Source organism: Thermobia domestica, chromosome 10, assembly GCF_964235325.1.
Source record: "Thermobia domestica chromosome 10, izTheDome1.hap1.1, whole genome shotgun sequence".
NCBI classification, from domain to species: domain Eukaryota; kingdom Metazoa; phylum Arthropoda; class Insecta; order Zygentoma; family Lepismatidae; genus Thermobia; species Thermobia domestica.
The window spans coordinates 28,454,602-28,467,880 of NC_137463.1; the positions used below are offsets into that span (position 1 = coordinate 28,454,602).

At 37.3% G+C, this 13,279-nt stretch overlaps 2 protein-coding genes across 3 annotated transcripts in view; one reads left to right on the plus strand and one right to left on the minus strand.

The window, feature by feature from the left end:
* Nucleotides 1–13,279, minus strand: part of fry (microtubule binding protein furry) — a 1,411,512-nt gene that overhangs the window by 659,183 nt on the left and 739,050 nt on the right. The gene's annotated exons all lie outside the window — the stretch shown is intronic.
* Nucleotides 8,989–13,279, plus strand: part of CNMaR (G-protein coupled receptor) — a 114,353-nt gene continuing 110,062 nt past the window's right edge. For both annotated transcript variants that reach the window (XM_081727913.1, XM_081727914.1), the window contains exon 1: nucleotides 8,989–10,076. In XM_081727913.1, the coding sequence (XP_081584039.1) occupies nucleotides 9,108–10,076 (969 nt within the window). In that variant the 5' untranslated portion in view covers nucleotides 8,989–9,107. The remainder of the gene's footprint in view (nucleotides 10,077–13,279) is intronic.

Consider the following 13,279-nt stretch of genomic DNA (forward strand, 5'->3'; position numbering starts at 1 on the left):
CAGTAAATAGGAACAATATAACGAAAAAAATATTTTCTTGTCCACTTAGCAACATTTTGTTTTACTCATTCTAATTGTTATATTTATAATTCTTTTCCTATGAAATTTACCACAAATATACATTTCCCGATTAAATACATAGTAACATTATTAAAAGTACCCTGCCAATTCGTTATCAAATTATATTCCACAACAAGGCAGTTATAGATATGCGACAATCATTTTGGACATGACCGTATATACATCAAGACGGACAGACGGACATTCAAAAATCACTGTTTCGACATCAAAGGACCACGAAACGTGTAGATCCGTTAAAATCTCGAATTAGATTTCTTTTTCACGATCACCATATTTTCTTTCCTCGTATTGATACTCGAAAGTAAAAGGGATACTTGTTTCATCTAATTCTCGTCTCGCCTAAAACGGAAGATAATGAAAAAAGAAATCTTCGAGTTTCATGTCCCACGTTTATGCCGGCCAGATTAAAGGAAAATGAAATGAAATCTTTAGTTTTACGTCCCACGCATATGCCGGTTAGGCTAAAGGAGACGGTGACGATGAGAAATGAATGAAATGGTGGAATGAAGTGGGAGGAAACGGGAGAACAGCGAGAAAACCTACGAGCACGGTGTTTGTCCACGAAAAAGTCCACACGGCGCGAGCTGGGATCGAACCAGGGAACCTAAGCACCGGAGGTGAACGCTCTACCACTGAGCCACCGCGCCCCCGGCTAGACTAAAGGAGACGGTGATGAGAAATGAATGAATTGATGGAGAAAGTGGGAGGAAACGGGAGAACCAAGAGAAAACCCACGCACACGGTGTTTGTTCACCACAAAGCTCACTTAGCACGAGCTGGGATCGAACCAAGAATCACGTGCACCAGAGGTGAACCCTCTACCACTATCATCGCGGTCCCAGACAATGAAAAAAAAAAGTCAGGGCAATAAAATGGTGGGAATCTGCAATTTCTTTTATTTATCTACGAACTCAACTTTATGAAATGTAATCTGTCAGTTAAACTACCCTTATGTCAATTCATGACTATGACCTTGAAGTTCAGGGAGACGGGTGATTAAGGTAAATGAATGATCACGGAGGGTATTGGTTGCATGATAATCTGGGAGGAAACGGGAGTACTCTGAGGAAACCCGCGGACACGATGTTGTCCACCACAAACTTACTTGGCCGGGGATCGAACCAAAGATACACGCACCAGATGTAGTCTCTCTACCATTGAACCACAGTGGCTTCAGAACTCAACTTTAAATTGGCCTTTCAGCCAATAACCAATTCCCAATTATACCGGTCTCCTGAGTACTTTTTGAGAAAAGTCAACTTAGCTTTCCAGTCATTCAGAAACTTTTTTTCTTTTCCTATAAAAGAGTAGCCTACCTACAGCAAAGGGAAGGCAACGTGTCGACCGCGATCTACTAGTCGCCCGGCAAATCATAAGTGCAGGTCGCGGTGGTCTCTTCTTGCACTATCGATTCCAAGGCGGGTAATCCCGGTGCATTATTCCTTAACAATAACCTGCATAAAGCACATACTAACGGATTTTGTACAGCTTTAAATAAGAATCTCTATACTTGGCAACCATTTTCATAGACAACGCTAACTTTTACCACAAAAATCATGTCTCTATCACCCTTACTTAAATATATATATATATATATTATATATATATATATATACACTCGATCGATCAAAGTTAGGAACTTCGGATTGCACTTGTTTTGGGACACGCTGCGTATACGTGAAATGGAATCTTTTAGTTTAACGTTCACGGTTATGGCCTCTACATTACGTGAGACGGATGACTAGGGCAAGTGAATTATGATGGACGAACCGGTGGAATGAGAATGAGAAGAAACGAGCGCACCTCTAGAAATCCACGATGATGTCCTCCATAAACTTCACTCTACCACTGAACCACGTGCCTCTACGAACCAAGATACCAGCAACTGTTTCAATGAATTTATTGTAATTTATTTTCCTTCAACTAAGAATAACTTTATTTTCATTCGATATTCCATATCACAGAAACTATTTTAGAGGAAAAAACATACAGTATCATATCTCTGTGGCTAGAACTGAGTAATTGCATTTTGATTAATTTTAATGGGAGAAATAATATCAGTTCGCAAACACTATTACGTAGAACAGATTAAATTCGTGACCTGAGGGTCTACTGTTTATATACACAGGATGTTCGGAAACAACATCAAACAACTTTGGGAAATGAATTTTTACACGAAAACAAAAAATAAATAAATAAATAAATAAATAAATAAATAAATAAATAAATAAATAAAACGGACTGGGTAATAGGACAAAACTTTCTCGCTTCAATTTATTGAGCTAAATTACGGTATGTTATGCTGCAGTTATTAACATTTAGTTGTGAAATACAAACCAACTCATAAGGTGTTTTCGGAAAACTCTGCCCCAAAAAACACCCTCGACAGTAAACTACTTCTAGTATATTCTTTCATGAGAAATAGCTTATATAATATCACGGTTATAAATGTAATGTTTGTTTATGAAATATCAATGAAAATGCATGAGTCTTATTTCAAGAAATGAAAGAAAAAAAAGAAAAAGAAAGAAAAAAGGAAAAGAAAAGAAAAATCATCTTAAGAGTAAACTTCCCCTTATCATACTTCCATGACAGGTGTTTAGGAACATTATAGAATTATTAATGAAATGTGTATTTATGAAAATGGACAAAATCGCGAGGGTCGTTTTTGAAAAAATCGTCTTAAACGACTCACCTTCAAGAGTGAACTACTCCTTCTGAGATTCCTTCCCCAGAGAAATTACTTACACCACAATATAGAGTTGGTAATGAAATATCAATATATGAAGTATAAAGAAAATCGCTGGAGAAGTTTTTGAGAAAATTACAATTCTATATATTCCCCCTTCAGTAAACTATCCTTATTTTTGAGGATGGAAGAAAATTCAGTTCTTCTTTTCGACAGCCTTATAAGAACCGTTTACAATTTTGTGCTGATACGTTCAACGGTGTGATCTAAAGGTGAACGCAGATCGGGACGAGTGCATATTCAAACATCACACTTCCGGCATGTAGTGGTCATGAAATATGTAAACCCGTTGAAAACTCTAATTGGATTTTTTTTTTCACGATCACTATATTTAGTTCTCTATATGGTAGTTCGAAAGTAAAAATGACAGACAAATATAGGTACACAAATGTGTTATTCCATAGTTATAGATGCAAACGATAAAATGATGGGTTAAAATCCGAGAGTGAAATGAGTCGAGTAGAGAATAACGATTATTTTGAGCCTTTGAGATTTATGGTATATCTCAGGTCACATGTGTTTTGAGGAGCTCGTCAAGTTTGTGGGGTCATGACGTCATCTGTTTGGCCTTCAAGACTACAAAGCAAAGGATAAACTTGTATTCTCGCAAATGCTGTCTAAAAGGTTTTATGAGATACAAAAATACATATCATGTTGTCGACACGATCATAAAACAGAGTACAAGTATTATTGCTTATTTCCTCCTTCTTCTCTCCCACCTATACAACTTCCTTATCATTGTTTACTTTGAGTTAACGGGCACTGGTCTTCAATTAAAATCCCTCTCCGTATAAACACAAACTTATAGAAAGGAAGAAGGTTCAACTGATTGTGTGATTGTGTTTAGAACAAAGCATTTTCTATTGGTGATTACATGTAAACGATGAAGAATAAGCTTTTCTATTTTTTTTAATATATTAGAAATTTTTAATATTATGTCCTAGTTCTTTGGAGACTTCTGGATTATTTTTGGGATATTCATCGCACAATGATAAATATTTTCCCCCTTCTTAACTTTCAAGATATCACATTGATATTTTGCACACGCATTACATACACTACTTAGTATTTTTCAAGTGATTCTGAGACCTGTATTTTAACACAGGGCCGGTCCAAGGGGGTCTAAACTTTTGGAAAAGTTGTTTTTTATTTATTTTTTTAAAGAAAAATCCCCATTTTTCTCGAATTCGCCTTTTCAGGTCTATGATATGGACATGCGAATGGTACTCTTTGCAAGGTTGCTATATTCTGAAGAGAATGAAATAAGAACAAAAATCCTAGCATAAATAGTGATGATGCAGTGGCTACTTGACTCAAAGTCTAAAATTTACCTTAAAAATCACAAAAATGTTAATACACGAGCAGATGTTGAACAGGGGCAGCAATACGGTCAGCCTCGATGCATAGAAGGAAACTCAAAAGATCTACAAACGAACAACAGTAAATCAAGAACTGAAAACTGGAACATTTCCTATATATATTGGTACATTAATGGAATCTAGGTTCAAAGTAATCATTATGTTCTTTTATCTAACACTTCACTCTCGAGATTTTGTACCATTCCGACTAATTTTCTGCGGGCTATAATTCTGAAATATCGCATTTGTGCACCCATGTTGGTATATAATAAAGAGAAGTTTAATAACTCAAGTTCACTTATGGGGCCGCGGTCGCTCAGTGGTAGTGTGTTCACCTCCGGTGCATAAGGTCCTTGGTTCGAATCCAGCTCGCGCCAAATGAACTTTGTAGTGGACAAACACCGTGTGCATGGGTTTCTCCCGTTTCCTCCCATTTTCTTCATTCCACTATCTCATTCATTTCTCATCACCGTCTCCTTTAACCTAGCCGAGCCGGCATATCTGTGGGACGTAAAACTTACAGATATCATTTGATTTTCAAGTTTATTAAATCACAATGACACGTAACTTGTATTAAATAAAAGAAAATTAAAAAATATATATATATAGTGGCTTGTAAAGGTGATATTTGTTACGTATTTCGCGGCTAGCACGACAATAAATCAAGATGGTAGGAAACGAGTACAGAAGAGCATTTTTGTTCTTAAACTGCACGTAAAACAGCCTGTAGTTAGTGTTTAGTGAAGTCCGTGTAAGATTTACCAAGTGGGCACTCAATTCGGAAGTGGTTGGGACAATTTAAAGAAAGTGGGTGTATCTGGAAGAAGAAATCAACAGGCCAGTTAGAAGTATATGAGGAAACAGTTGATCGTGTGTGGGAGACTACTTTCTCCAAAATCACACAGAAAGCAACGGTCCGAACAAGCAAAAGAATTTAATTTTATGCAGACAGTAATGGGAATAATCTGCGACAACGTTCGAAATTTCACCCATACCAATTGAAATTGTTGCAGGCGCTGGCAAGGATAAGACATGAGTTCTGTGTCGCGATGCAAAAATTTATGAAAGAGATGGTTTTATTGAGTCAGCTGTGTTTAGAAATGAGACTACCTTCAATCTTTCGGGAAAACAAATAAAATGTGAGGATCTGGGCTTTGGAAAACTCTCATGGTTATGAAAAACATTTCGTGATTTCCTCAAGGTGAACATGTTTTGTGCAATCACCCGTAAACAAGGGTATGGTCCTAGCCATGTCCTTCGAGGAGGACACTGTACACTAACTTTCCTACTTTCACACGCTATAGACATGGAAAAAGCCACGGAAGCAGCTGGAAGAAGACACGGAAAATTTTATTTTCCAGCAGGACGGGGCACGGGATGTCAGGAGGGAAGTCAACACAAAACTATCAAATCAATGGATAGGACGAGCTAGTCGTCAGAATCTGGTTGTACTTTCTTGCTCTCTCTTCCCAGTCACCAGATATCACTCCATGCATTTTTTGTGGGGTTATGCTAAAAAAACCGTGTGTGTCAACCAGCCCTACATAACAATTTACCTGTGTGCATTCAAGAAGCAGTTGCATTTGAGAGTCTTTGACGTGGAACCAGGCCCATATCCAGGGGGGTCTAGGGCGCCGCCCTCTCCCGTAAATTTTTGCTGGCCCCCTAAAATTTTCACGGTACGTTTACAAATGAACTATAATATGATTGGATCGCCCCCCCCCCAACTTCAGCCGGTCCCCTCCCTACATTTTTAGGCTGGCTACCGGTCTGCGTGGAACATAACACACACATATACCTTTTGAGTTGTTCTTTCCTTTAACTTGAGTTGCATGCCATTGTAAACAAACAAAGGTGAGTTTTCAAACTTTGAAATCGAGATCATATACAATATTCTGTATTTTTCGTGTTTTCGTCTGAGGATTCATTCCTCAAAATTTTAAAATTTCGAACATCATATTATATATTACACTTATTTATTTTTAAGTATCAAGAAGTAGAAATGTACGAGGCTGCAGTCTCACTGACCATGATGTGATATCTTAAAAATATCTTTTACACAAAACTAAATTATTGTGACATTATTGCGTACATGCTTTATTGGCTTGATTGATTTGGGAGTTTGGACAGGGTTCTACTGAGTTTCAATTTCAAAATTCCAGTATATTTCCAGTATATTCAGTATAAATATCATCGAAATTCCAGTACCTAATACAATGATTATTTAAAAGTTTTTTTTTTTTTAATAGAAATAATCACACTCTTGGTGATTTCTGGTTTGTAATTGTTTTACCATCAAATTAGTATTTTATTTTTAATAAATTTACTTAGCCTTGATTTCTTTGAAATACAAATGATTAGGTATATGTAGCTGCTTACGAAAGCGCTGAAATTTTTACACAAGCAATGTGCCACATCCATACCAAGCATTACAACTCGCCCTCATTTTATCATCATTGGGCATATTTTTACTGACTAGTTTGCACCTGTATACTGCACTTGAAGCATTGCATATAATATAATGCATTCATTGTTATTATACGTGGGGTATTGAGAAAAAAAAAAAAAAAAGCGGAAACTGAACACAATATTAGTAGAAAGGGGGAAGTTAGTGACTACCTGCAACCCCAAGAGAGATGGCGTCATGTCTTAACGCCGGATCATTAGGGAAAATCACAATCTATTATTTCAGTAAGTGTACTGTATTACATAAGTATTGTTGTTCTATAAAATCACTTTTTTCATAAATTTCATTACTTTCCTTTGACAGACAACCTCAATTCACGACTTTCATATCCCGTAGACACTCTGCTCGCAGGTCTGACACACAGTAAGCCAAGTATTATTTGTATTATCTAAATGTATTATTAAGTTATATAACTTGTATAAGTAATTGTATATTATTCTATTGTAGTTACAATGCAAGATTGTTATTACCCTGGACTTTCGGAGTTCAAAAATATACGGTAGATTATAAAGAATGGTAATTTTGTGTATATTTCATAATTTTTCCAGTATGTGGATCGAAATTCCAGTATATTTTCAGTATTTCCAGTATCAAAATTAAATTCCAGTATTTCAAGTATCTCCAGTATCAGTAGACACCTGTTGGAGTTTATTATCTCTTTCAGCACTGAGGCTATAACAGACGTGTACTTATAGTGGAATCCAACCAAAGTAATGCAATTAAAAATTTCAAGACTCTCCCACCGGGAATCGAACCTGAGACCCGTGCACCAAAGCCGCGTGCTCAAGCCACTAGACCAGCAGCGAGAAGAGATGTGTTGACATGTTGTTACTTATGCATGTATATTCACAGAAAAAAAAAAGTTTGTAGAGTTCAGTCCATCGTTTCTGCTAAATTGGCCTTGAAGTAAAGTTGATTTTTTTTTTTTTTTTTACAATACTTCCACGAAGTTATTTGAATAATAACGTTGACAGAAAACGAAGTATATTAGGTAAACTTAGAGAAAAAATCTACCCCCACAACGTTCAAATCGCAGTTCCTGGAGAGAACTATGTAGTTTGTATCGATGTAAATGTCTTTCATACACGTAGTGCTGCGAAGGAAAGCAAACTTCAGCAATGATTAGTATCGAATTCTTGATCTTGCTCTCTAAAGATGGTTTCGAAGAGTTGGAACTTACTAATATCAAACTTGTGGCTATCAATAATTATCCAACTAGCGTTATTATCAAGTTGAATATTTGTGTACTCTACCTGAGCTTTTGTTTTCGGATTGTACAACACGAAATCGTATAAAGCAAATAGTTCAAAATATCTTTTTTGTACTTGCCATATTCCTCCCATTGTGGTATTTTCAGAAACGATGGAAACAAATGGGATGAGTGTGGCATTTCATGGCATTTTATCACACTCACTGGAAAAGGACTTGAAAAAGTATTCCTGTGACAGGACATCTGTTCACGTGAAGATCAAATCGGAGAAGGGAACCTTCGTCCCGTCCCGTCCCTTCCTCATCGTATAAGGTCCATTACAATATTACCAAAAATATTCATTACACTTGATCAACGTCATTAAATATAAAATTGAAACCGTCATCTAATTTCTATTGCTTTCCACATTCGTATACAAAATTTTAAGTTGTAAAGTACCATATTTCGTTACTAATTTACGTAGTAAAATTCTTACGGAGATTGAGAAAGCAGTGGTAAAATTATAAGATTCCCTCAACGAAACGTTTCATTCTAGCTCCTTCTCGTCTCTATGCGGCTTCCTCAGAAGTGAAAGAACACACTGCGACGTCACAGAATATACAGTCGGAAATGATGGATCAAAATCGATGTTTCCTATTTTTTAATTCAAGTAGACACTCATTTCTTTTAAAGTCCGTGTCTACTATCAGGAATCAATCGGGAAAGTACATGCTAATCATTTGATTGCAGGACCAATCCTTCCTACAAAATTAACTTCCTTAAAATTAATTCCATAGAAATAAGAGCCATATTCTCGCATTAATAGATACATATATAATATCACAGCCGTCTGACCATGGCTAAACCCATTTCAAGCCACCATGACATTGGCCTTGAGACCATATGAAGTGGGACAAGACTTTTTTTTTCAATTCTCACATGATACATTGAGGAAAGAAAAGCGCGCGGCGATAGATATATTCACTTGAAAAGGGTTAATGGGTGAAAAGAACTTGGGTGGAGAGAGAGAAGTAATATGGAGAGCGGGGGACGCCTGGGCGTATCGAACTGTCAGTGGACGACTCCTCACGCCGGCGCTCAACTAGCAAGAGAATCTCCCACCCGAAAGGACGAAAAGAGGAAAAACAAACACATGCGCCTCGACACATCTCCGTTCTTTAGTAGTTCTATCAAACCGAAAGCGGCGGGAAGAACGACCGACCGACAGTGTGTGCACGTGGTTGCTGTGATGATGGAAGCGACATGACTAACGAAACATCGTGGAATGAGACTTACGATCAAATTTCCACTAACGCCACCTTTTCTCATTATTTCCTCGATGTCCTCAGTGCAGTCCAATTTTATTACACGCCATTCCTTGTGGTGTTTGGCTCTGCTGGCAATTGTCTATCCGTTTTCGTATTCTTTACGACAAAACTTAAAAAGCTCTCTTCGAGCTATTATTTGGCGGCATTGGCCGGCAGCGACACAGGGTTTCTTCTGGCTCTTTTTGCCTTTTGGTTAAATATGATCGATGTTTCCATATTTAAAATAATTGGGGTATGTAAATTGTGTATTTATATGTCATGCGTATGCAGCTTTCTCAGTGTGTGGTTTGTGGTGGCATTTACGGTAGAGCGATTTATTGCCGTTTGCTATCCACTCCGCAGAACTAGGATGTGCACTGTGTCCAGGGCAAAGTGGGTGTCTGTGTGTCTTACAATTCTTGGCCTCGTAACCTATAGTTTTATTATTGCCCTTACCGAAACTTACGAACAACCAGGAAAGGATGGGGTTACCATAGTGTGTGGTTTAAACAAAGAACATGTTGAGCTTGGAAGCATCTTCAATACGCTGGATACAATTGTGACCTTTGTCCTACCTTTCGGAACAATAGTGGTACTAAATACCATGATCACAAGATCAGTTTGGCGACTAGCACGGGTTCGACGCTCGATGACCCAACAGAACAAGAGATCCCATGACTCTGGGAAGGCAACCAATGGCAGTGGAGTGACACGGACAGGAACAGTGAACCGTGGGGTGACACGAAGTGCTGGCAGAGATTTTCATCACCACACTTCACACGTCGAGAGAGGGCACTCCGAAAATCAAATTCTGCGCTCGCAATCACAAACCAAAATTACAAAGATGCTTCTAGTTGTATCTACAATGTTCATCGTCCTCAACCTACCAGCATATGTCATGAGAATTTGGGTGTTCTTTAAGGAGGTAAGATCATATGAAAATAAATAAATAAATATTATATATTATTATCCTTGTAAAAAAAATAGAATATGGCCCCTTATAACGAATACCGCATGTGCACCAAAGACGGTTAGTTTGCAATCGTAGCTTACATACACCCTCACAAGCTAAGGATCAGTGTAATCAATGGGCCCAGCGCTCATTAATCTCAATTAGGTTCACTCTAGCACAGACATGCTAGAGTTCGGGCTCGTTGTTCTTAATGAGATTCGTGCCCATCAACCTAACTGGGTTTGCGCTCATTAAGGGCTCCCTATCCGCTTACAGGACTCGTCCTCACATTGGCTCGAGCTGATTTATCGAGGGGTCACGGTGACTGAGTGCTCATATTTTGTGCACGGAGTCCATGATTCAATCATAGACCATGCGTGTTGGTGGTTGGTAGTGTTGTCCATAAGATAAAACGCCACATAATTTTCTTGATGACATTCGAGACAAAACATAGCTCTTTCAATAAAAGATCGGTCCAATGCCAAAACCGCGAATGTGCAAATTTTGCTATTTTCACCTAAGTGCAGTTCCATGTTACTTGGGGCACACAGATTCCAATAACAAAGTCCCATTTGTGAAATATGAATATATTAGAAGTTATCGTCAATTCATAAAACATGTACCTAAGTCTATATACTGATTTTTCGGGATAAGTTGAATATTAAAATGCTTATAACTCAAAGGCAAATTTAGCACATTCGCGGTTTTGGCATTGGATCAACGAACTTCTCGAGACGAGACAGCACCTCCATGATACAAGATAAGTCCTAAATCTTGACTCAAAGGCAACAATCATGGTGGTCAATATCGTGTCCCTAGGTTTTTTCAAAGGTTCTACCATTTCCTTCTACATTCTCATTCCATTCATTCTTTCAAAACTATTCATTTTTATTAGTCGTTCGTCCCTTATAGGGCAAAATCATAGGACGTAAAACTAAAAGATTTAATTTTTCACTTATTGAGCTCGAGATGGATTGATCCGCAGAGCTAGGCTCGATAGTTTTGCATCTCTGCTGTACACAGCCATCAACAAAAGTGCACATCTCCCCTTTATTTGTATTTTTAACAATGACCTTAGAGCGAACTTGTGTATGGTCCTAGATAACTCTTCTGTATAAGTTATTGAAAACTGGACTGAAAAAGGTAGTTTTTCCGAATTAAGTAATAAGGACAAGATGTGGTAGGGAGTTTTGCTGTTATCGGTATAATCATAGATAAAATCAGATGCACAATGCTGTTCCGAAAGCAGTGTGCAAATTTCAAGTATTTCACAGAATTCTCGTATAGATGACACTAATTTGAAATTAACTATACTTTTCAATATCGTATTATTTGAGAAACTGTTATAATGATAGAAATTATAAACAAATTCTTAAAATTATTGTAACAATTAAGTTTGTCATAAGACATTAGTAACACTTATAGCTTCACTTTTACACTAACACCATCTATGCGACAATTCTACAATTTATTTGAAACCTATTCGAATAACGTTTTTCATCTGGGTTACGTGTTGTATACCCTCGTCATCAGTTAATCAAAATCTTGCACAATAAAACGATAATATATTATGATATAACTTTCTAATTTCTTAGCACTACAAGGAAGATCAATTATGGTAAAACATTGTTACTTATTGCAGGGGTGCCCACAAGGGGGGGCTATGACGCAAACTGCGTCATTGAAATATTGTGGGGGGGTTAAAAATCTATATAAATATGTTTGATGGGGGGGGTAAAATTAATCGAAAAGAAGATTTTTTTCATGGAAAAACACCTACGGATAGACAATTGGGGGGGGGTGCGTCATGGACATAAGGGGGGGTGGGCACCACTGCTTATTGGAATAATTCATAAAATGAAATGAGAAATGGATTTTAAAATTATGCTCTGCATGCTCACTGTTATGTCCTGCATGATAGAAAAAAAAAGGGCATGACAAATGTAAATTCTACAATAATTGTTATCATTTAAGAAAAAAAGTTTAAAGACGGAAGACAGACCAATCAAAAGATCTGATTGAGCTGAACTAAATGAAATGGGTGATTACAAATCCTCATGTACAGTTTTCGTAAAAATTGAGAAAAAATATTTGTATACCTAAAAATTGATGCTGTGCGATAACCATGCAATCTTATAAGACCAATCTGATGCTTAAGTATACTTATATTGATCAAGCTTATCGTTATGACAATGGTTAATGAGATAGCTCCAAACGATTATTTCTAAAATTTTAATTTTTCTGTAATATTGCCCAAAGATGAGATGTAAATCATACCAAACTGAAGAAAACGAGGTGTTTGAAGGTAAATTTTCATCGAGATAATCGATAAAACTAATTTTGATGGCACTAAACAGTATTGTTCGTTACCAATGACACCATCATAGGTATTATGCCATTGTTGGTAGGTCATTTGCTGCAACTGAGAAACTTCCATGTCCTACGGTCTTCACCTAACCTCTTCATCTTTACGTACGATTTCTCTGTTTTGATACCGTCCATTGATTGTAGTCTCCTTAGCCCCCTCCCTCTCTTTCCTGCTACCATACCCTCTAGTACGTCCCTCATGATACAGTTCCTTCTTAGCCAATTTCCCAAGCAGTTTCTCTTCCTCTTCTTAACAATATCTAAAATTGTTCTTTTATCCCCCACAATTTCTAACGCCCTCTCATTCGTTTCCTGCTCAACCCAGCTAACTCTCTCCATTCTTCTCTACACTCACATTTTGAAAGCTTCCAGCTTGAATAATAATTGGTAGTTTTGTTTTGCTCTAGTAGACTTTTTATTTTTGTATTATGCATGCAAAAAATACTAGGCAGTACACTTCTGCTTGCTTCTAAGACACTCAGTCCTAACAATGACGTCATTACTTCTAACAAAGTGACGTGACAACTCTCGATAGTGACGAAGATACCACTTGCAACTAATGATGACGAATGTGATTGTTTAAATAAGTTTGGCCAATATGAAATCCCTCAAAAAAACTTACATCCAACATGTTTCACCCATAATCCCACAGAGCTTGGAATCGAAAAAAAATCAAAAAATGACATCTTTGAGTTTTACGTTCCACGGTTATGCCGGTGAGGCTAAAGGAGACGGTGATGATGAGTAATGAATGAAATGGTGGAATGAAGAAAGTGGGAGGAAACGGGAGAACCTCGAGGAAAACAACG